This window comes from Notothenia rossii, assembly GCF_949606895.1.
Source record: "Notothenia rossii genome assembly, chromosome: 2".
Lineage (NCBI taxonomy): Eukaryota > Metazoa > Chordata > Actinopteri > Perciformes > Nototheniidae > Notothenia > Notothenia rossii.
This window is the reverse complement of record NC_136904.1, coordinates 37,234,443-37,259,921: the sequence shown is the minus strand read 5'-3', so window position 1 is coordinate 37,259,921 and position 25,479 is coordinate 37,234,443. Positions and strand designations below refer to the sequence as shown.

The 25,479-nt window shown below is 40.4% G+C and overlaps 2 protein-coding genes across 5 annotated transcripts in view; both read right to left on the bottom strand.

Annotated features, from left to right (window-relative positions):
• The window catches only part of LOC307028498 (uncharacterized protein), a 90,555-nt gene extending 66,424 nt beyond the window's left edge, over positions 1 to 24,131 (bottom strand). The window contains exons 1-2 of one of the 4 annotated variants that reach the window (XM_079663570.1): positions 23,584 to 24,131; positions 23,160 to 23,491 (exon numbers count right to left, since the gene is read on the bottom strand). The gene's annotated coding sequence lies outside the window, so the exon portion shown is untranslated. Of the gene's footprint in view, positions 1 to 14,900; positions 16,421 to 23,159 lie in introns of those variants that run through there. The other 3 variants (XR_013804997.1, XR_013804998.1, XM_079663569.1) reach the window with 3 other exon arrangements.
• LOC307029233 (uncharacterized protein) lies at positions 9,768 to 14,523 on the bottom strand. Its single transcript, XM_079664998.1, has 5 exons — positions 13,364 to 14,523; positions 12,041 to 12,622; positions 11,789 to 11,932; positions 10,894 to 11,149; positions 9,768 to 10,767 (listed from the first exon to the last, which is right to left on the bottom strand). Exons 1-5 carry the CDS (start codon positions 14,111 to 14,113, stop codon positions 10,106 to 10,108), a joined length of 2,394 nt encoding a protein of 797 aa, XP_079521124.1. The 5' UTR covers positions 14,114 to 14,523; the 3' UTR covers positions 9,768 to 10,105.
• Positions 24,132 to 25,479: the final 1,348 nt, after the last annotated feature.

The following is a 25,479-nucleotide window of genomic DNA, read 5'->3' as shown; positions in this document are numbered from 1 at the left end:
TACCTTGGCTGGCACACCCGAGGAGAGATTTGGGCTTCTGTCCATTAGATTGGAGTGAGAGAAAGACAGAGATTGAGAGAAAGCCATAAGGAGGCAGGCGAGAGTGATGGCTGCTCTCTGTATCAGTCTTTTGGGTTGAGAGTCTGACGTTTGATTATGTCTGACCCAGATTTTTTCAGACAAGAAGTAATTGACTCTTACGTGCACTTCAGTGGAGAGTCAGACTTTTATGAGTTTCAGACTGCATAGGTTGTTGGCCATGTATAGGACTGTCTGTCTGGTGGAATGTTATCATCATTACATAGAATTATTCAAAATATGTCTGTGTTGCCTTTAATCTTCTGACTCATCACTCCATTATTATCTCCTAAACATTTTTTTACAATGTAAGAGAAATGCTTTTTTACATAATTACCAAGTCTGGGATATTGCTCATTCTTACTTTATCAGTAAATATTGACAAACAACTACATTAAAAATGTTTTGATTATTATTATTTGAGAGGAGACAATGCAAGTAATTAGGGGACAGATATCATCATACAAGTTCCCCAATTAATGTTTTTACAAATGTTCTGAATTCTTACCTTAAAGGTCACCTATTATGCAAAACCCAATTTTTCATGTATTTTATATATAATCATGTGTCCCCTCTGTGTAAAGAGATTCTGAAAGTTTCTGGGGAAAAGATTCGCTCACTTGTTGTCCTGATCCATTCATATAAAAACCTGTCTGAAAATGAGCTGATCAGATTTTGGCCACTTTATGTCATAACGATTTTTCGGCTTGTGTAACCATTAGCCAATAACCAACCAAGGTATTCCATCTCTTGAAACAAGCAATTGATAACTCAAGCAACAATGTTTTCTGAAGCAATGAATCAAGTTAGAAGGTGGGTAATCTTAATAAACCTTAAAATAGCAAATGTCCCCTCTGTGGGACAAATAAAGGTAGTCTGATTCTGAAATATGCAAATGAAGCATTATTTGTCTTTGGTTGACAGCAACCTGTCAATCAAAACTTAGTTATGACCCTGAAGCACACCCTGTCTTATTGTCTCTTACAATTAGCGATTAAGTCATGGATACATTGTCTACTGAGGCAATAAATCAAGTAAAAAGCCAGGTAATTTTGTCATTGACTTCTATGCAACTGTACTTCTTTTTCAACCAGAAAAGTTGCCCAATTTGCAGACCACAGAAAAGTAAAGCCATGTGGAAGTGGCTTAAACTTGCATTCTTTCAGTCACAGCATGTCATGGAGAGTTGTGAGTACATTTGTACTGGACTGGTCCTCAAGTATTTCTCACCCACTGAATAATTAATAATCATAGAAAATAATGTAGAAACTGGCTTCATGGACAAAGTTTGGCATACATTGCTATGGAACTTCAATGAGCTACAGTATGTTGAGACATATTGCTCATGCATCACATATTTCAAATCAGATGTGTTTTAACCAAGGCTGCTAAAGCTCCACCTGCCTTTTCATACCCACCTGATGTTCCATGTATGTGAGGTTGCGCTGTCTGAAAAGTCCAGGTAACAAATCACAAAGGGCCTCTTAGGAGTACGCCCATTGACTTTTTGAGGCGTCTCGCTGATGTAACCTTGACATTAATGGGAGGTTTTCACATTCTCAATTCTTCTGGGGCTCACCATAATCTGTTTTAGAGGGGGCTGAGTTCCCTCCTGAGCCCTTCTGAAGTTTGAACCCTCACAATAACCTTGTCTGGTTGGGTTAGAAGGAGGTAGCAATTCATGCTATGCTCTCAATGTTTACCAAAGCCTCTCCACCCATCACGGAGCCCGAATTTGCCAGCCCTCGAGAGAGAAACACACCAATTACTCCATGTGTATCTTGATTGAATAATAGGACGTTTAATTGTCTTGTCTTTTACAATTACGTCAAATCCGTAACCTTTAATTAAGTGTCTGCCAATTATTTTATTCTCTTTTTTGTTTGAGTGGATGAACGTAATTACTGTCACCTTGCAAAGTATAAGAAGTAATTAATCCTTTTCAATTTGACCAAATCCCATTTTTTTTGGGTCATTAGTTGGCCTCATAATCCTTGAAAGATTATGAAGCCGGTTAATTACAGAAAATGGAAGAAGTTACTTGTTGTTTGTGCAGCATAAGCGTATCTTTTTTTCTTAAAAATCATGTTCCACAGCTCTACGTACGTCTCTAGTAGTTAGTAGTAACAGTGAAAACTGTTGAAAACTACCCTGATGAATGTTTGGGGACCTGGAGTAAATTCATACAATATATTGATTGATAATTATAGTTGTTGCATAAGTTTCAATGGCCAGAAACATTTATATAAAATATAGTAGCAACATTTTACACAATTGTTTTACAGTACAGCAGACTTGAGCCCCAACTCTATGTTGGAGCAGCCACAGATCATCTGCACAGTCAACAACACTGAACGAATGCATTAGAACTGCAAGGAGAGGAAGAGGAATGAAGCACTGTGTAGATGTGGCGAGAAATGATCCAGAACCAGATTATCATAGTTCATAAGGACAGTTACTATACGGCCATTTAAAACAGGAGACAAGTGAGGATCTACTGATGTGTGTAGGTTCTGTTCATGTGTGACAGCTGTCCCTTTGTCACAGAGACTACTGTCTTGTAGTTCATATTCTCACACTATAAACTGGGAATCATAGAGAGTCAAAATTGGACTATAAGATGTACTTGTACCCAAATAAACTAAACAGATATAGTTGTTTATATTCAGTGATTTTAGCCACTGACCAATTTGATTGGTTAATAAACATTATAAAAATAAATAAATCAAACACAAAAACCTTCCCTCTCTTCGCTTAGTCTTAGCCCACATTTATCACTGGAGCAAACTGGGTTTTGAGTAAAATTCAAAGGAATAAGAAGGTATAATGAAAGACCCTTCTCAGTTGCATTGTGGGAAATGAAGGACTCAATGTCCTCGAGCTTGACTGATACTTTTCGGAACAAATGTCAGTTCACTTTAGCCTCAACCACTTTTCTTTCTTGATTTTTTTACAATCCATTTCTTGTTCCACAAACGTATGCATATGCAATACTTCATTTCTAAGGTACTTCAAGCCTCCAGAAAGAAATGGCGGAAAAACAATCCTCAAAGAAGCATAAATAGAGCGGACAGTGACGTGTTTGGGCACAAGGACTGCACGCTGGACTAGGTGTAGTGTGTATCCTCTTTTGAAACCATTTATCAGACAAGGCCAGGTGCGTTGTGGACCCAGAATGTGGGCCATTGTTGTAGGCCATAGAAAACCTTGGATGTCTGGGGGATCCCACTGCCCAGCCCTGGAGCTGTGTGGCTGCTATGTGGAGGCTGCAGCCCAGACCCAAACATGCATATTGTGCAGGTCTGAAAGGACACTATAATCCATCCCCATATGTGCCAGCACCCCCCTCTAGCCTCTATTCATCCCTCGCTGTGTTTGCATACCTCCAGACTGCCTTTAACGCTGTGCAATGCCATGCTGCTTCATACAAGTTAAAACATGATGGAGAGCTGTCATTGTCCTTCTCCGTGGTCCAAGCATGCGCTTCCCAACATGCATCCTGTTTGTAATCTCGTCCAAATAGCGCACAGACCGCTGTGAATCAGCCTCTGTCACGGTGCATAGGGCGCTGCTTTTTTATCATTTCACATGTGTGCCGCTTGCAAAAACAGAAAACAAGAAAGGAGGATCAGAGTCCTCCTGACTGCTTTTCTGTTTTTGTTTTGTTTTTGTTTTTGTTTTTGTTTTTGTTCTTGTTTTGTTTGTCGACCTGACTCATAATGTAAAGCGTCTTTGGGTCTAGAAAAGCGCTATATAAATCCCATTTATTATTATTATTAGAGTCGCCTTTTTTACCCATTCTGTCTTGGCCTAAATAAATAATGTCATTGACTTTGAGATTCAGGTCCGGACGCCCACCACCAGTTGGCTGTTGCCCCATAAAAAGGAAGTAGTATTTATGATTTTTAGCCTCCCCTCCCTATTTCTGTGAATGGACCTTTCCAAATCAACTCTTTGGAAAATGTTTACAATTCCCCGATGCGGTTCTTGGATCTAAAATAAGCAATCTTTTTCCCATCTTTCCATCAGCCTTCTTTTTGGTCATTTCAGCTCTAAATCTGTTTATGGTAGGATGGGACTGGTAATGTCACATGTTCTTAGGGGTGGGAGAAGAACTGAGATATTAAACTTGAGTAAAAGTACAAGTACCAGAGTGTAGGAATACTCTGTGCCAAGTAAAAGTCCTGCATTCAAAAGCTACTCAATATGCAAATTGGTCCATTTCAGAATCATACATACACTGAACAAAAATATAAATGCAACACTTTTGGTTTTGCTCCCATTTTTCATGAGATGAACTCAAAGATCTAAAACATTTTCTACATACACAAAATAACCATCTCTCTCAAATATTGTTCACAAATCTGAAAAAATCTGTGATAGTGAGCACTTCTCCTTTGCCGAGATTATCCATCCCACCTCACAGGTGTGGCATATCAAGATGCTGATTAGACAGCATGATTATTGCACAGGTGCGCCTTAGGCTGGCCACAATAAAAGGCCACTCTGAAACGTGCAGTTTTGCTTTATTCGGGGGGTCTGGGGGGGTCCAAAAACCAGTCGTTAATGTGTTTATCAAAGCTGGTAAGGGTGCAGCTAGTTTGAATGCCTTTGTATATTGCAGGGTAGCTTGTGAATTTACTCCAGGTGTAACTCAAGTTTTGATTAGATTTCACATCATTCATACAAATCTGCAAAGTATCTAAAGGCTTGCAGGGAGATAGTTAGCTTCACAATTGACAATGACATGTTGATGAGCGCGAGTGCCGGGCGCGTTAGCTCAGCCAACTGGCCTTTGATGGTTCTCTGATATCTCATTAAACAAGCGTTGGACCGTTTACGCTGTGATGTATCTTATTTGTCCGTTCTCCATCGCCCACACATCCTCGCGGAGTCGTCTATCTTCAAAGGCGTCAGATCTTAATGGAGCTCAACATCGAAAGCTATGTAGTCTTATTTAACCGGACCATTCTTGGATCTCTTGAAAATTCTCAAAATATGAACATAGTAATACCGCTTCCTATCTTTTTAAGCAAACACAACACTTCTAGCAATGTGCTGCACTTAATTTGCAGAGAGAATCTATGATGGCTTATTTCTCCCACCAAACAACACTCGATTCGTTTCTCAACAACTCAGAAATGAAGGCTGTGGAACCGGCGGTCACGTTGTGGACGCCGATGCCATCTCTGGTCATTCCAGTTTAATATCTGTCTCAAAGTTGCAGGTCTTAAAGTCACACAGAACTAATGGAGGCTGGGGAATAGCAGCCAGTGTCTTCTATTGGACCAATGTAATAGCCTGGAATTGAACTCCATATTGGCCAGCTGGGACTGAGGAAAGGATTAAGGTCTCTGTATTTTCTTCTGTCCAATTGTGTTTCATGATTTGAAAGAAAAAGCCCTATTCATGTGGTGGATTGATATGGTCTTTGTGATAGGGTTTCACATTCCCATGGATGTCAACAAGTTCAACTTCATATATTTTCTTTATATTCACCCGCTGAGCTTCTTGAGCAGGACATTTTTTACACTTGAGCAATTGTGCTTATTCCAACACAAACGGTTGCTGTATGCTTAAACCGGAGAAAAGGTAAAACCGCAGTAAAGCCCATAATGCAAAATATGGATTTGCCATTCATTGTCGGACATTCAGGTTTCATTATACAGTGCAAACCCTTGCAGGGGAAAAGAGAATGAATGGACTCAACTTCAAACATGCCACTGACTCTCTAAATGCCAAAGACGCCCAAACCTCTCAAGTCTCAATGAATGGCAAGCTGTAGGCGGAGAGAGTCAGTTTGCGTCTCCTGTCTTTCCGCCCATAAAAAAGTGAGACGCCCCATGAGAGACGGAGTCTGCCAGACTGATCATAGAGCTGCTACTTTATCCTGAGAAAAACTGGGCTCTAAGAAGTTAGTGACAAAGTAGTTTTAGTATTTTATGATGTGGGTTCAGCTCACCTCCCTAAGGATTACCTACCCTTAAGAGTGGTATATGGTTCAATATGCCAAAGCCTCCCATGTGTCAGACTTTATTTGTGCTACACTTGGGATAGAAAGGAGTAAGGCACCGACATAAATCTTTAGATTTTATTTCGTTTTCTTCTGGTAGGTGTAAAAAGGAGTCCTTAAATCACCATTTTAATGATGCATTACACAGTAGTGGAAGATACTATACTTGAGTAAAAGTACTAATACATTATTGTCTAAATACTTAATCAGAAGTACTTTTGCATTCAAAAAATGCAAAAATATAAAAGTATTATCAGCAAAATGTAATTAACGTATAAAAAGACAAAAGTAATCATTGTAAAGAAAAATGGGCTTTATGTGTGTATACAATTATTTTTGTATATTATGTGAGATTTGAATATTGTTGCATCATGTAGCTTTTTGCTGTTGTAGACAAATAAAGTTCTGATTGACTTTTTGGCAAATATTTAGATAAATTGTGACTCAAAAAGTAATTCCACTAGTTTAATTTTTAGAGACGCACTCTGTTGAATTGGTAAAGCTGTTGGCATTGCGTTGACATTGTAAGGTTGTGTGCTATACCTATATGGTTGAAGCATTTTAAGATAAAAATGTTAATATGATATTAGTACTTGACAGTACATAGCATTCCTGTCATTTTTTCACTGTGACGAGCAAGTAGCTGTAATCTAATGGCAGGTGATCCTGATCAAAGGGCGCCAGTGTTTATGGCAGTGTGCCATGCATGTGGGTTGTAAACAGAACACAACATCTCGTGAAAGTGAACAAGCAGGACGAGGCTTGCTGGCGAACACTTTGATCGCCTTTCATTCACTCTCGCCTCTCATCTCTTTAGGCTTTGGGGAAATGCACTGTTTAATCCGCCGTATGTCGCAGAAGTTTATACAAGGTAATACAGAGTTTGGGGGCTTCACATTAGGCGAGAAGGGATGCGAGGGAGAAAAAAAAGAGAGGCATACATTTACACGGTTGAGTGGTGTAATCTTCATGAAATACCGGTAAATAGGGAGAGGAAGCCTAGTGGAGCCGTAGATTAATGCTGCTATCAAATGGCCTGGGACAAAGAAGGGGATGGCTAATGAGCTGGAAAAGGCAGGGCTGTTTGCCGCGTTAAATGATACCGTAGCTCCATCTCCCCACTGGCCTCCGCACTGCCATCTTCACACATTCTGATGTCGCTAACAGCAATGTAGGACAAATATTGGAATATGTCATTTAAGCGGGAACCACGGCGACATGTTTGATATTATAAAAATGGCTTCATCAAAGGCAGATTTCAGCAACACAAATGCAGTTCTCTAATTCAATTCTCTCCCATATGCCCAATATCCCTCCATCGGCAATTTCTGTGAGGTCATTTGCTTCTTTTTCATTCCAAAAATTGTTTTCATATTTGGTCTGTTCTCTCTCCCTCCCTCAGTGCCTCTCTATATTCTTTGCTTCAAGTCCATTTTGCTTCCTATCGCTCCGTCTCTGTCACCCTCTTACTCTCTATTTGCCTCGCCATGATATAATGAAAAACAGGCTTCTCTCCCTTGTCTATTTCCTTCCTGTGGTATCATCTTAAACATGCTTGTAGCCTCCTATGACTGTCGCCAAGGTGACAGGAAGAGCGAGATGAACTCCCGGGCTTCGATACATTTCTTGGTCTGGCCTGCGGAGGCTGTATAAATTGTTTATGTTCTACTGCCTCAGACACTTTTGCAGGAATTGTTTCATGTTTTATTTAGGCCCGTGTCAGAGCTGGGTTAAAGTTTCAGCAGACTAACGGCCCGAAACAGTCTGGCGGAAAGTATCACATTGGGGGCAATAGTGGTAAGAGGTGATGATGAATATATGTTGAAAATTATGTCTTGTATGTTTTTAAATGTGCCTGTGGTAATGCTGAAATATCCAAAAATAACATCACCGAGCACCCTTCATCTCACTGTTGGAGAAATAGTGAAAAAACTGCAACAGTTTGCCTCAAAAGGGCAACAGAATAGAATGCTGGAGAAATATCTCTGTATTCTGAATGCAGTTAAACACGCAAGCATGCTCTAAGCTCTTCAGGCATCGACATATTTATCTTACTTGAGCCAAGTGACAGTTGTCTCCACAGCCATTTCATTTAACGCAGCAGCATGAAAACGAGGAAAAATAAAAACTGAATTAATCAAATGTGGAGGGGAGGGCGAAGGAATGCAGGATGAGGGTGTGTGTTGGGGTTGGGGGAGGGGGGGAGGTGTGCTGTATATCCCCAAGTGATGCTGTGAATCAGAAGCGTTGGGTAAATAAATAAATGTGTTATGTATGACCAAGCGCACAGACAGGGCTCTGGGGCTACTAGCTGGTCCAGCCGAGATGCACTCAGACAAGTGAATACATCAGCACACAATTAGGCCTTGTGATTTCATTTATGGTACCTACGAGCGCTCCAGTGGCAGATTCTGGCAGATGTCATTTCTAGCCAATTGATTTTGCTGCTGTCCCGAGGCCCGAGCAGTCATGGCCCCTCTATCCGGATTACAAATGGATAGCAAACGCGAGCCAAATAGCTGTCCAGGCAATTTCTGCATGATAGGAGTAGAATAATGTAAGAGACCTCAGTGGCTCTGGAGGAACAAAAACACACATCAGTGGAGGCGCTGACTAGGCCCTGAACACACGCATGTTCAGGTAAATGTATGTGCAACCTAATAAACATATTTTTTTCCGTGGATTCTTTGAAGGTGCATCTTAAGGTAAATCATCTACGGTTTACCCTCCGGTTTTCAGCAGTGAATTTGCTTTCAGCCATCCTTCAGCAAGAGCAGCAACATTTTCTTTAAGCCACCGTGAAATCAGCAAATGTCTTTGGGTTTATGCATCTGGGATGTTTTCACTTACAAACATGTTACCAGAAACAAATAAAAGTCTGCAATGCAATCACGACACACTGAACGTTTGTCATCTCAATCATCTGAAGAGAATGCTTGACCGCATGCAATGCAAATTGACAATGTCATTTCAAAGCTGGAGTGAATGAAGAGCATGCTCCTGGTCTGAAGCTTTTCATCAATCTGCCAACTGCATAATTTCTCTGCTTTCTGGCTCCATTTTGGGTTTTTCCCCCCTCAATTTCTGTTTACCTTAGAAGACTCCCAGACAGTGAACAGACTGTACAATACCTATTTACGAAATGTCACTTATTATAGTATGGCGCATAATTTGTTGCACTCACATGTTGGGCTAGGGTTAGTATGCAGGGTATCTGCAGGATTCATAGAGATGAATTTACTACCTTTTACTACCTTTTTTACTACCTCCACAATATTTTTTACTACCAACACGACATCAAGCAGCAGCCCTTTTTGGACTACTAATTATAAGGTATTAGTGTGACACTGTCACACCCGTCATACATATCAGGTACACTAATGTTTAATTGTGATCATTAAGTATTGTCATTGTCAATTGTGTTTTTTTTTGTAGTGTTGAGTTGACCCTTAGCCCTAATAAAGTGAGTAATAACCTTGACACTTCTTAAACACATATCACTTAACAACCATAAATATTAATAATAAAGTGTCACATCACACACACTTACTCACAAACACGCATTCTCTCACAAACACGCATTCTCACACACACACACACACACACACACACACACACTTAAGCAGTTACTGGTGCGTATTAATAATGCGTATTAATGAAAAAAATTGAAAATCAATCAAATAAATAACTTTAATGAACAATATGCTCTGAGGACTACAGCTTTCAAAGATCTGCTTCAATATAACATTCACCATATTTAAACACAATAACGTGTGTGAGGAGTGCATGTATGCACATGTCTGTGGGTGCGCCTTTGTATGGATGTTGTTGTTGTTGCAATCTACATTGTATCTAAGTGAATCATTTAAAACAATAACTGTAGGGGTGTACGTGTGTGTGTGTTTGTGTGTGCGTGTGCCTGCATTCGTCTGTGGGTGTGCCTGTGTGCAGTTGTTGCAATCTACATTGTATCTAAGAGAAACATTTAAAACAATAACTGTGAGGGGTGTACAGTCACAGAAGTCTCAGTTGTGAGGACTTATCTTCAATTATTTTCTCCAATTTGCAGAGCTCTTCTTTTTTTTCTTTCTGCCTTCTGCGAAGGGTATTGGACTTGATTATCAGTTCAGCCATTTTGGACCCAGCCTTTCCCTCAGCCTGCTCGGCCAACTTGTCCGCGTCCTTTTCCAGTGAGTGACAAACACGGCGAAGTACCTCTTCCTGTCTTCTGAGGTCCAGAAGCTCCTCCTCCACTGCCTTCCTCCTCAGAGCATGGGCAGCACTCTCTCTCTTTTTCTTTTCACTGTCAAGGTACAGTCTGTACTGGGATCTAGCTGATGAGGCAGAGGCAAGGAGCTCCTTTGTGAGGGGCACTTTCAAAACACCACCACAACTGTTGATCCTGTCACAAACTAGTCTCAGTGATTCCAGTGTGCGGTCATGGAGATTGCATGTCTCCACCTCTTTGTTCACTGAAAATCCTCTTTCCACAGTGGCTTGGCCATGGGAAAGAAGGAGGAGACTCTGGCAAAACTGCAGCAAGTCAGGGTAAGGCCTGCTGAGGGTTGTGTAGAAGAACACATCAAGGCGGTCCTTCAGTGGCTTGAAAGCCAGGAAACGTTCATCCCGTCCTTCCAGAGAGGTCAACGATTCGAACTGTTGAATGATAACATCACCTACAATATTGACAAAAACATAATCATTAATGACATTTAAGTACATTTCAAAGTAGAACACCCTTAGAACATGGCCTTCATTTGAATGACCTTCCCTGTCCCTAGACATACTGTATTTTTTCTTACCAGCTGGAATGCCACCTGTCAATCTCTTTCCCTGAAGGAATGTCTGCACTACACTCTTCATTTGCTTGATGCACCACTCCGGTTCTTGGTGGATTTGTGTGGGATCAAGGCATGCAATGTGCCTAACCATTGGAACCTTTAGGGGGGATTTGTCTTGCAATTTCATGACAACCTTAACAAGGCACTGCAAACATTCTTTCCTGAAGGTTAGCAGAGAGAGCTCCCCTATCTTGCCTCCTGGTTTGCTCTGAAGGGCCTAACAAATAGAGAACATTAATGTTCATACAAGGATATTTATTTGTCACATATATAGAGATACTTGTGTAAAACCTGTGGGGAAAAGATGTTGGTTGTCTGCTCTCTGGGTGTGTGTGTGTGGGGGTGTGTGTGTGTGTGTGTGTGTGTGTGTGTGTGTGTGTGTGTGTGTGTGTGTGTGTGTGTGTGTGTGTGTGTGTGTGGGTGTGGGTGTGGGTGTGGGTGTGTTTGTGTGTGTGGGTGGGTGGGTGGGGGAGTGATGGGATATGTGAGTATAGTTCAGGATGAGTTCAGGATGCATAAACATTCACTGCTATGATTGGAAATTAAACTATGACAAGTTACACATTTAAAACAATCCTAACAATTTAACCAGAGTGAGAAAGAGGTTTGGTATATCCTCATGGCTGTGGTTCAGTTTAAGCCTCAATGCCAAAGGCCTGGTGGTGAAGACCACTGAAGTTTGAAAGATAACCATTAACAACCACACAATTACGATAGCTATATTGCTTACCACAGAGGTGGTTAAATAATGCCCAATGTTACTCATTCATTTTCTACCCTAATAGTTCGAAGTAACTATTTATTTGTGCCGACAGCACATTTCATGTATGACATTGAAAGTATCTGCAGTAATTACCTTGATGGCAGATTCAGCACCCAGGCCGATGTCCACATTTTTCAGAGCCACCCAGTTCTTCTCCTCAGACACCTGGATTGTGATAAGTTGCAGTGGGCTTCGGTCCTGTATAAGTTCCCTTTTAACAAATCGCCGCAGTAAAGCCTTAAAAGAACAACAAAAACTGTTAGCAATCAAGTCACACCTGTCAACTGATACAGTTTAATCACATTCAAATAAAGACAGTTACTCTACAGGAATTACATTTCTTACCATCAGGAGTTCTTTCAGATCTTTAGCAAAAAAGGGCAGCACAGGCTCGTCGGTCTGATATTTGGTCAGGAAGGGGTTGAAGCTTCGTGCAACTGACAAGAAGAACTGGAGCTTTGGAATTATCAAATTATCATCCCGTGCTGCCAAAATGATATCATATGACGCCGTGTTTGGGTTTGTCACCTTTTTCTTCTGAACAGCATCAACATATGTTAAAAGCACAGGCCAAATGTCGACAGCTCTCTCAGCCACAGGGACATTTTCCACCCATCTGTGGCCACAGAAAGATCGGGGAAAGGTAGAAGATCCTGTGGTGGCGGTGTAATCTTCTCTACGGGCAGGAACATTGTGGAAGATGTAGTGCATAGCTCGCAACAGTTTGTCTACCTGCCATGTTGCGAATCCTGCCTTCATGGCATTGTGGAGGGTGTGCAAGCCACAACTGCCAACACTGATGAGTTGTGCATCCCCATGAAGCTCTGAATGTTCGTTCTGAAGGAGCTTCAGCAGCTTGAAGTTGACATTTGGGCCATCCATACTGACAGACAGCAGGTGTCTCAAGTTGAGTTGTGCAACACATTCCTGTGAATTGTCACAAAAAACAAAGTTTATTGAAAATTTTAATCTGTCCTGTGGTTTTTGGTTATTCATAAAATAGACAATAGATAGACAGTAAATACAGTGCCAGTAAGTATAAGTCAAACGTGTTTCCCCCTTTGTAGTACCAGTATGCATCTTTCAGAAATATTAACCAAATCCTTCATCAAAATGTGACCCTGCAAGGCGAAACCAGTCGCTTTGGTAAAATGTACAAAACTAAGTTATTGTTCTCATATGAACGGCCATAAACTAAGCTTTCCAACGATATGTATATTGAGGCTATTGCTAGAACAATCGTTAAGATAACTGTATCCAAAGTGGCATGGTTCTCCTGTCATGATAATGCTAGAAGAGGAGAAAATCACCTTTTTAAGCGGCGTTGACAAATGGTATGACTGCTAATGTGTTGCATCTTCACCGGGCTTAACAGTCAAAACGTATGTTTTTCCGTGATTTGTCCACGATATGAAATGATATGTAGACTGTATACTGTCAAATTATGCGAAAACATGAAATTCAACATTTTAACCCGGATGTTTGTTTACCGTGGATTTTCTCAAAATAGCATTGAGCGCAAAGCGACTGATATCGCCTTGCAGGGTCACAAAACACACCCGACACACACGTCGTGTAGGCTAAAGCTTAGGCTAACTATGACATAAACATTTTCAAATGGGCATATAACGACAATAAGAAAGAACAAACAAGAAAATATCAACTCACTTTAATGCTTTGCAGCAAGTCTTCAGCCCTTGCATGTCCAAGAAACTGTGACCCAAAATATGAAGACGTCACGCGGTCATCTCTCCAGAACCGAACGTGAATATCCATTTGCTTCTTCTTGGCGGACTGGTTCAGAGACTCGTCAAACATGACAACATATGGCCCAGAAGCATTGATGCTATTTATAAGAAGCTTCTTAAAATGTGGAGCAATGCCAAATCCAAGGATATACGATGTCTTATCTTTGCCACAAACAAAACTTTTGGCTATGTCGGAGTCAGTGAACATGTTTTCGAACAATTCCCCAATGCCCTCATTCGAATTGAATGAATGATGGTTAGCTGCTGTGTTCAGGCACCAGAGAACCTCAGCCCTGAGGGCTGATGTTTGTGGCGGTAACGTCTGCTGTTTGGCTATCGCAGCCGTGGTGGTGCTGGTGGCACTGGTTTGCTGCCGAGGTGGTGCGACTGTTGCTGATAAGTTGGCATGATCTGCCGCGATCTGTGTGGTGCTGCTGCTAGCATCGCAAAACAACGAAATCGGCAGCTGTCCCCCCCTCACCCGAAGCCGCTGCTGGTGTATAGCCGATCCACTGTGGGACTTGATAGCAGTAATGCCGTTCCAGGTAACATTTATAGTTTTTTTGCAGACACTGCAAAATGCTTCACGGTCATTTCCTATGACGGGTTTAAGCCAGTCTTTATATAAGGGGTCATCAACCCATAATTGCGAAAACTTGCACTTCCCCATTTCACACTAAATTTGCTCGAATTTGCTAACATCAGAAAAAGTAGACTGCAACTGTGGCAAAAGGCGGCTCTGCTAACGTCAATTGTTGGAAAAAGGCGGAAAATGTTGTAAGCGTCGCTGATAGGCTATGAAGTCCACACAGGTTACCTCTACGTCATTGCTATCAACTAGGCCTCACTCAGGTCCTGTTAGCACCGTATATATTTTTAAACTACGTAGGCTAGATGAAATTCAAACATGCAGACACAAATAATAAGCAAACAATGGAAACTCATTATATATTGAGGCAGAGTTTTAAAAAAATTACTACCAAGTCAAATTGCGTTTGTTACCTTTTACTACCTTTCAAGGGCCTTAATTTGGGTAGATTCTTTTTACTACCTTTTACTACCTTTTACTACCGCGCGGACACCCTGGTATGGGATTAGTTTTGTGTCATAAAGATAGAGCAACAATTTCTCAGAATCAAGCAAAACTAAACCCTTGTGTTATGTTCACATTTCACACCCTTTGGTAATGTTCGGGTCAAATTGACCCGGGACATATTTCAGGGTTTAAAAGAAATACAGAACTAAATTCAACATGCACAATTCCTTATGTCTTTAACTCATTCCCCAACAATATAAATTAAATATATTATTAGTTTTTGAAAAGACTCTTCGCTAGATCAAATTTAACAATGGAAGTGTCCATCGTTTTTTGTGATACAAATGTAATTTGTTAAAAAAAAATACACTGTAATAAAAACTAGGTTTACATTTTGTTCATGGACACATGTAAATGAAAAAAAAATTCATTAATGTTTATTATTTTTAATCTGTCATATAATAATCAAAGCCCTGAAGGAAATAAAGCAATTTAACAGCAATTGGAACACAAGAACCACACATCCAAAAGTATTTCACTGTGAAATATAGAGAGAATGAAACCATATATCCATATATATGAAATAGAACAGATATAAACACAAAGCAAATACAAATAATTAACAGTCATTATTCATAAAATACAGTATATCTGAAAAATATATTGATGAAGTGACGCTGCAGAACATTATGTGAGTCAATGGGCAAGTCTGTTTAGGAAACACATGATGTACAGAACTTCTTTGTGTGTATAGCACAGATGTACTTGTTGCAGTTGCAGTATGTAGTCTGTGTCTTGGAGTCCTTTGAGGGTCCACAGACCTCACAGCTGGCTGTGGGGTCTTCCAGAAGCTGGCTCTGAGTCAAGTTCATCTTCCAATTCGCTGTCAAATTCTGAGTTTACCTCCACATTATCCTCATCTTCAGAAATGTCTTCCTGTTCCACTTCAACAAGCAAGAACTACAAACAAAAACCCTTTTTAAAACAAAGAAAAAAGACTTATAGTTTACATGATTACAAATGATTTGTTTGCAACTTATACTTTTATTTTTGAAATTAAATGTATTTTGCTTGACTCAGTTTTTTTTCTCTTAAACTCCTAGTTTTGCTTGATTCTGAGAAAGTGTTGCTTTATCTTGATGACACAAAACTAATCCCATAGATTAGGAGGTTTTTTAGGTAATTTTCAATCACTAGAAAAAAATATGAACTTGTTGATTTGAGATGACATGCAACAACAACAAAGGCTCATTTAGCAAATAATAAGTAACGTTTAAATTAAAGGAATGTAATGACATGTTGTAACACAGAGAGGATGACCATGAGCTTATGCTACTCTATCTCCTAATTATACAACATCCACCATCTTTATCAACAAATGTGGCCTGCTCTATGAAAATCAGTCACATGAAACACATTTTGAGTCAGATACACTGTTGGAAAGAGGAGTTTCATAGTTTTCCAAAAGTATTCAGCAAAATATTTCACACAATATGATGACTGTTATCAAGACACAATTCTGAGAAAAAGGCCTTCAAAACGTACAGACAAGTTGTAAGCCATAATTATTTTTTGAGTGAGGACTGGCAGCTTAATATATTGAGGGCATAGCATGAACTATTTGTAAAGCATGTATAGCTGTTCTGAATGGCCCCACTACAAAAGTGACTTTCTTTTTCGGGAGGCATTCATAGTGTTGCAAAATTGCCACCTTCCCACACCTGGCTGAATGTGTGAAGTGGGCGTGAATGCCAAATTGTCGACGTCGGAAAAGATGTAGGGGCAGGGGGCTTCCATCGCTGGTCAACCATCAAAACTGCAGTTCTGATGGCATTTACTGGTGCCTTTATTTGTCTAAATCTTCACCTTGATAGACCAATGTTCTCATGTGATGCTTGTGAAAACATCATAGGAGAAAGCAGCCACCTTTGATATATAGACCTGAGAACAAAGACACATTTGTTAGAGTATTCAGAATTCTTATCAGAATTCTCTGAGTTTTTATCAGCTTTGGTACTTAAAACAGATAAAGTAATTATCGTAGGTGACTTTAATATTCATGTTGACGATGATAAAAATAGCCTTACTGTTGCATTTAACTCTATATTAGATTCTGTTGGTTTCTGTCAGAGTGTAAATAAACCAACCCACTGCTATAATCACACTCTTGACCTTGTTCTGACTTATGGTATTGAAATTGAGCAACTATTAGTCGAACCGCATAATCCTGCTTTATCCGACCATTTCTTAGTAACTTTTGAAGTACTGTTACTAGACTACAAAGCATTAGCCAAAAGCTCCTGCAGCAGAAACCTATCTGTTAGTGCTATAGCCAAATTTAAGGAAGAGATTCCACCAATACTTAACTCGATAGCATGTCTGCATGTAGGGGAGGAAACTTATACAAAATGTACACCACCCCAAATTAATCATGTTGTTGATAGTGCTACAGATGCGCTGCGAATAAAATTAGACTCTGTTGCTCCTTTGAAAAAGAAGAAAATAAAACAACATAGATTAGCTCCATGGCATAATGCCGAAACCCGCAAAATAAAGCAAAAGTCGAGACAACTTGAAAGGATATGGCGTTCCACTAAACTTGAAGAATCTCGTTTAATTTGGCATATTACTCTCAATGAATATAAGAAAGCACTGCGTAAAGCGAGAGCAGCATACTACTCTTCATTAATAGATGAGAATAAGAATAATGCAAGATTTCTTTTCAGCACTGTAGCCAGGCTGACAGAGAGCCACAGCTCGACTGAGCCTTCTATTCCCATAGCACTCAGTAGTAATGATTTTATGTGCTTTTTTAACGATAAAATTGTTACTCTTAGAAACAAAATCAATGACCTCTTGCCTTTGACCAGTATAGTGTTATCAACAGCTCCCGGAAACGTAAGTTCTAATAATATTACACTAGATAGTAAACTAGAATGCTTTTCAGCCATAAACCTTGAACAATTAAATTCAATGATTCTCTCTTCTAAACCATCAACGTGTATCTTAGACCCGATTCCAACTAAGCTGTTAAAAGAAGTTTTTCCATTAATTAGCACTTCTTTATTAAATATTATGAATATGTCTTTATTATCAGGCTATGTTCCAAAATCATTCAAAGTAGCAGTGATAAAACCGCTTCTTAAAAAGCACAACCTCGATCCAGAGGTTTTAGCCAACTATAGACCTATTTCTAATCTTCCGTTCCTCTCAAAAATTCTTGAGAAAGCAGTCGCAAAACAGCTGTGTGATTACTTAAAAAACTATGATTTATTTGAAGATTTTCAGTCTGGCTTTAGAACACAACATAGCACAGAGACAGCTCTGGTTAAAGTCACAAATGACATTCTAATAGCCTCTGACAAGGGACTTGTCTCTATTCTTGTCTTGCTCGATCTTAGTGCTGCATTTGATACTATCGACCATGATATCCTATTGCAAAGACTAGAGCACTTAGTTGGCATACAGGGAACTGCTTTAGGCTGGTTTAGGTCTTATCTATCTGAACGCTCTCAGTTTGTACGTGTCAACGATGAATCTTCCATGCAAACCAAAGTTAGCCATGGAGTGCCACAGGGCTCAGTGCTTGGACCTATTTTGTTCACCCTATATATGCTTCCGTTAGGCAATATTATAAGGAATCATTCTGTAAACTTTCATTGTTATGCGGATGATACTCAACTATATTTATCAATCAAGCCTGATGAAATTAATCATCTAAATAAAATTCAAGACTGCCTCAAGGACTTAAAAACGTGGATGACCTTAAATTTTTTGATGTTAAACACGACCAAAACTGAAGTTATTGTACTTGGCCCGAAGAATCTACGAAACAAATTATCTAAAGATATATTAACTATGGATGGCATTAATTTGGCCTCCAGTGAGACTGTAAGGAATCTTGGTGTTATATTTGATCAGGATTTATCCTTTAACACCCACATCAAATCCATTTCAAGGACCGCCTACTTCCATCTACGTAACATTGCAAAAATCAGGCATATCTTGCCTCAAAACGATGCAGAGAAACTAGTCCATGCATTTGTTACTTCAAGGCTGGATTATTGTAACTCCTTATTATCAGGGTGTACCAAGAAGTCAGTCAAGTCGCTTCAGCTGATTCAAAATGCTGCAGCTCGTGTACTAACCAGAGTTAGGAAAAGGGACCACATTACTCCTGTTCTGGCTGCCTTACACTGGCTCCCTATAGAACACAGGATAGAATTTAAAATTCTTCTTCTCGCCTACAAAGCCCTTAATGGGCAGGCGCCATCTTACCTTAAAGAACTCATTATACCCTATTGTCCTACTAGGGCATTGCGTTCCAAGAATGCAGGGTTGTTGGTTGTTCCTAGAGTCTCTAAAAGTACAATGGGAGCCAGAGCCTTTTCTTATCAAGCTCCACTTTTGTGGAATCAGCTTCCAGTTTGTGTTCGGACGGCAGACACCCTATCCGTTTTTAAGAGTGCGCTTAAGACCTTCCTTTTTGATAAAGCTTATAGTTAGGGCTGATTAGATTCAGCCCCTAGTTTTGCTGATATAGGCTTAGTTTGTCGGGGGACATCTTACTTCTTCCTTCTCTCTGTCTATACCTGTGTACTCTCATGTTCCGATTAACCCAGCTTCCCCAAATTTCTTTCTTTTTGGTGTCTATATACGCCGGGATCCGGAGTCATGGATGATCCTGCGGTCCTGTGTCATGGATTGCGAGTCCTGGATCTTGAGTCGTGGCTGCGGTCCTGGATCATAAGTCCTGGATGGATATCCTCGTGGATTCATCTTCTTATTATACACACATGCATTTCAAAACATTTGGACTACCTATGTTGCAAATGTATTATCTTTTCAATTTACACACGGCATCTATTGCACGTCTGTCCGTCCTGGGAGAGGGATCCCTCCTCTGTTGCTCTCCCTGAGATTTCTCCCATTTTTCCCTTTAAACTGTGGGGTTTTCTCTGGAAGTTTTTTCTTGTACGATGTGAGGGTCTAAGGACAGAGGGTGTCGTATTGTCATACTGATATTCTGTACAAACTGTGAAGTCCACTGAGAAAAATGTAACATTTGTGATATTGGGCTATATAAATAAACATTGATTGATTGATTGATTGATTGAGTTTGGCTACCGGATGCCGGACCTGTCCTGTCGGTCATTTTGTAATGAACTGCTTTAAATATTGGATTCTGGTTTCCCCATATTCACATCAACTGCATGAGGGAGAAAAACACAAATGTCTTATTGCAGGGGCGACCCTTAGCTCAGTAATGTTAGACGGAGACGGAGAGGTAAGGCAAACACTAAAAAATGGTCACACTACAAGATCAGGTCCCTCTTAGGGAGTCAAAGAAGTGCAACTTATCTTACTTCAGCTCCTCCAGGAGTTGATGACACAGACATGCTTGTGGTAGGCATTCTTAAATTCCCTGAAGTTGACATCCTGCAATAGACACCTGGTCCAGAAAACAGAAGGCTGTCACAATCTCTCATACCAGTTTCCTGTTTTATTTTGAAAAGTCTTCAGGCTGTGTTATGCCTGTTTTTTACCTCCCGTCTCTGTGTTTTCCCTCCTCTTTGATTACCTGATTGTGTTCACCTGGTGCCTTTGTGTTTTGCTACCCTCCCCAGCTGTGTCTTGCCCTTGTGATTAGTCTTGCATGTATTTAAGTTCTTGTTTTCCATTAGTTGTTGTCTGATCCTTGTATGTCATTGGTTGAGTTGTTCTTGTTGTTTGTTGATGCGTTGGAGAGTTTTTTTGATGTTTGTTGATGCGTTGGAGAGTTCTCACTTTTGTTTTGGAATTGCCCTGTTTTACATTGTAGTTAAGGTATTTTTGTTGTTCAAAACCTTTGTCCAGTGACATGTACTACGAAGCCAGTTCAACAAGGGTGAGATATCAACCATCAGTCAAAGGGAACGAGGAAGAGAGCATCTTTACATAAGTTGGACAGTAAGAGGAGCACATTGCTTATTGATAGTAGAATAGGCCACATGGAAAGGGTCAGGGAGATTGGTCAAAGAGGGTGGATCTTTCTGGTACATTTTGTTGGTCATGTTTCTTGTTGCACTTATCCAAACAAAGAGAAGGCAATGTAAGGCAACCAGAGCAAAGGTTCTTTATTTAATTATTTCTATCAACCAAACCAACATCTAAACTTGGTCCATCAATTTGTATTACTTTTCTGTACAATCAAAGCAATTGGTGTGCTTAGTTCTTAGCAATTTAATCAACCGACCAGCGATTTGATCATGGATGTATCATCGCCTTAATAATATATGAATTCCATTGTTATTGTAGTATAGTATGTCTGAGCAGCAGGGGGTAATGGAACATTCTTAGCATGGGATGTGTTCTTCATCAACATCAAATGCTTATTCTCTTTCTTAATTTTAAAAACAAGTTGCTGGGTTTTATTTCTGTAAGCACTTCAGGCTAAGTTGTTGAAAAAGCATTTCCTGTGGTTTCTGTTAGAACTTTTGGATGAAAGAAGCTGTGATCTCCAGACACAGAGAAGACGCCTCATCATCTGCTATTTACTTTAAATCTTAAAATTAGTGCAAACGTTTACTAGATGTTTTACATGTTGTCACTTTCCAATAGTTATTTTCTTTCAACCTAAGGTGGATCAAGACTTTCATCGACCCATGAAAGTCAAAAGGCCCTTTGTGCATTGCAACACAAAGGGCCTTTCTACTGGGTAACAATAATGTGTTCCTCGTGGCCCCGCTGAGTTGAAATGTATAAGATGATTTTCTTTTCTTCTCTTACCGCGCATGTAAGAGCCAAGAGTTGGTCCCTCGAGTGAATACTAAGAAAACCTTGATGGTAGAACACACTCCAAACAATGCACCAAGCTTACGATGTGTCAAAGCTCTATTTGTGTTCCCTACTGGTATGTTTATATCACCAGATATGTTCAAGGATGATTTTGTGTCACAATCGACACTACGTTGACAAAATACATGCAGTTGTAGCTTGGTCCACTATGCTACACACGACAGCAGACCAAAAAGTGTAGTTCTATTAGTGTATTCCTGAAGTGTGTTTTTCTCTTGGCAGATTATATGGCGGGGATTTGTAACATTTAAAAATGTTTTAACGTTAGTGAACAATTTCCATCAATTCAGCAGCCAAGTGCAACTTCTTACAAATGTAGTTATAACATGAAATAAAAAAGTCTTATTTTCGTGTTAAGAAAGAAGGAATAATATTGACTGTTGACGACAAGACTAAGATTACATTAATTAAAAAACAGGCAAAATGAATACTATTTCCGATCACAAGTGTCATTGAGTGTTGTCATTCAATAACCATGAGCATTTTTACTTCCTGTGAGGGCGGACCTGTTTCTCTGTAGGAGTTCATCGTTGTGCTGGCGAGCACCTGCTGCTCGTCAGCTTTATAAGCAGCTGGATTCACTGCTTCTCCCTTTCTCCCCATGCTTGCACACTGAGTGGTTCTGTTGTGTTTAGTTTGTCTTTAGGCTTACAACGTATATGTCATCTCCTCTCTAGTCTTCACCCAGATTGTGACTAATTTCAAAACCGAATTGAAGCGGCTTTATTTGCTTTTGGGGGTTTTCCGTTTCCTGTAGTGTGCTAAATAGGTTTTTGTGCATAAATGGACAGCAAAGGTTAAACTCAACAACGTTTGGTGTTTTTCTCCCACATTCTCCCCCCTGCATCAAGCGACTCTATTGGACTCCTTTGTTTACTTCTGTAACACTTGTGTTTCTGTTTTCTAGCACTAGACATTGTCTGTGATATGCTAAGTGTTGGCACATAACTTATCTCTAAGCGGTTGACCAATCACAACAGAGTCGGTCAGCTAACCAATCAGAGCAGACTGGGCTCTGGTTTCAGACAGAGGTTGAAAAGAGGTGCAGCAGCACATACAGTATGAGAAAAATAAAGAGCTTTTTGAACATTAAAGCATGGAGACATGTCACAGTAGAGACAGTAAACAAAAATATGAACCTGAAAATGTGCTTAATAGGGCTCCTTTAATACAATTGTATGCTGTTTTTTGGATACCAAATATAGCTGAGTACTGGTGTAATGATCAACACAGTCTCACTCCCTGATTGTCCAATAGTGATGCTTGGTCAGGGTCCTTTGGCTTGCAGTTGTGACGCACCGAGTCTCCTTCAGCTTCATAAACAGACGCAAAGAGCTTTCAACTGATTGCAATGTATTCCCATCGGCAGTGGTATTTGACGCTCAGGGAAACACCGCATCGGTCCATGTCGGCGGCAGTTAAAGGTAATGTGAGCGTCCATTCCCATTGGATAACGGATAATTTTACACCCGAAAATAAGTATTCTCCTTACTGTCGATTGATATTACAGTGATATCTGCACTACTCATCAACTCAAAACACCAGATTATCCTTGTTAATTACACAACAATGATTGGTTTAAATTGTGTACAATGGTTATATCTCTCACAGACTCCGCCCTCTACTGGACTATATGGGTACTACCTTATCCTGCAAGCATTCACCTACTGAGACTTCTATAGACGTAGCCAGCCCCGGGGCGGGCCTACCTGAATGCATGCGCATCTCACCGTATAAAAGGAGGCCTTGCCTCCTGACTGTCATCCCTTTATCTTCAGCGAGCGGAAGTGATACACTGAGCAAAGACTTGAATAAGAGAAAGAGAAGAACAACATGGACTCACCACTCCTTGAGCACCAGACCTGCCCGACATGCCCTGGCCTGATCGCGGGGGCTGATCCGCACCGCTTGTGCTTCCAGTGCCTGGGGCAGGACCACGCCGAAGACAGCCTAGGCCAGTCACCGGCCTGTAACGCCTGCCGGATGATCCCTCGGCTTAGCCGCCGACATCGTGGCGATCATTTCCGGGTGAAGTTCGGCCTGCAGGTGGAGGATCAGGACCTCGAGGTGGTGGAGATGGATGAACGAGGTGCCATTCGAGTTCACTCGAGTTGCGCAATGAAGGGAGAGGCGCCCCTCTCCACCTGGGACGCGAGGGTGAATCCCGCCTCCTCCCTGTATAATGCACAGATCGATACGTTTTCAAATAAAAATGTTGATCTCTATCCAAGTCTGAGTGTCATTTGTTTCCACAATTCTACACTTACACATAATGTTGACCGTACAAATTCCCCACTCGCTGCCCCAGTTGTAGCTCCTGTAAAGGAGTATGGACGCTAATGGGCATGTGCAATTTGTTACGGGTGAGCAAAGCAAGCAGGACCCAAATGCAGATAACACTGAAAATACCTTTATTTCAAGGATATGGATAACACGGAAGACCAGAAAACTCCCCGGTGAACAGTCACAGACAAACGACGAACCAACAATGACAGACAGAAAAAACAGAACTTAAATACACACAGGACTAATCAAGGAAACAAGAGACAGGTGAGGAGGGAGGAGAAAACACAGGGGCACCAGGTGAACACAATCAAGAAAACAGGTAGGAGGGAACAGGTAGGAGGGAACACACACATCTAAACAAGACAAAACTCAACACAGACAGAAAACCAAAGACAGATCTACACAAGACAAAACACAACACAGACAGACCGTGACAAGATTTGAGTGATAAACCGCAGGAAGTGCCATCAAAGCGCTATGCGGGTACAGGGGCATTACGGCCGCCGTATTACTGTCAGGGAACACACCACGCCTAGAGTATGGACTCTGATTAATGCAGTTTACCGTAGTGGTAAGGGGGACATAATGGCGGAGCGCGCAGCGGTGCGTTCAAGGACCTCAGTAAAAAAACGTCCCTTTCTGTGTCGAGCCTCCATGGGCAGAACTTCCCTTCACAGGGAATTTTGCGGCGGAACGGGTCACCAGGGAGTACCACAGATTCATAGCTGGGGCCCCGCAGCTGAGGGCTTGTCCCATAACACAGTGTTATAGCAGAAAGTTTTATACAGCGTATTTCTGGTATTTTCATTTTAATGTCACCTGAAATATAGAATGTGTGTTAAACGTGAATGAACGAGTCTATTTTTTCCTCTTAAATTATAGAGAGGTTTTTTATATATTCATAAAATGATTACCCATTGATAAATGTTTTTCAGAAAGTCCTTTTGGGCTTTCAAGGGCGGAACTCAGAAGATTATCTGTAAGAGTTTTTTGTATGATCTGGAAACTTAAATTGATAAAAGGAGGAGACATTCTTCATTAGACACAGCATGTCAAGTATCATAGAAGTCTACATGTCAGAGTGCCAGAGTGTGCGGTATGCTCCAACAGGGTATCTACAGATAAATATTAAGCCTGACAAAGTACTTAACGTCTAATATATTGCATGGTTTGTTTTGGGACTTGACAATCAACTTTCCTGCAATGTTAACTATGTTGAAGCACTTATTTTAACCGATATTATACATATTTATGATACTCTTATGTGTGTAGATAGAATAAGAAATGTGCAGAATATGACAGTTTAATGGTGGATATATTGATAGATGTCTTGTAATGCACTGTTGAGGAACCTGTGACAGTCATTCATTGCATAACTACACCGTAGTTGTGTATATGATATGTCAATAAACCTTTGAAAATCTTGAAATCTTGAAAAGGATGTGCAAAATAGCCATTATATACAGTTTTTAATGAACAATTTGAGAATAACGAGAAATTAATATGCTTTATAGCAGGGGTACTCAAATACAAATCTTAAAGGTCCAAACATTTTTTTTCAATAAGACAAAGGTCCGTTTATTACGATCATTCAAACTTTTAGAAAATTGCAACAAGATTCTTAACACGAGGTTGCAAAAACAAAAATAATCTGTATGCAGCAGTTTTCATTGTTATTGTGTCTGTGCTTGATCCCTCAGTCGCAGTGTAAGAGCTGCACAGTTATGAATAAAGGCAGCTGCACCCTCTTTCGTTGATGCCTTGTCCCCTTGTGTGTCCACTGAGGTTCATCAGGCCCAACACATCTTCAACAAACTCCCCCTTTGCCTCATCATAAAAACTCACAAACACCAGCAACTGAGCATTGTCCGTGGTGT

Coding starts and splice junctions, on each gene's coding strand:
- LOC307029233 (XM_079664998.1), bottom strand. CDS start 14,113: ATGGGGAAGTGCAAGTTTTCGCAATTATGGGTTGATGACCCCTTATAT. Junction 11,933..12,040: donor ATCTGAAAGAACTCCTGATG/GTAAGAAATGTA, acceptor TGTTCTTTTAAG/GCTTTACTGCGGCGATTTGT. Junction 11,150..11,788: donor GTGCTGAATCTGCCATCAAG/GTAATTACTGCA, acceptor TCTATTTGTTAG/GCCCTTCAGAGCAAACCAGG.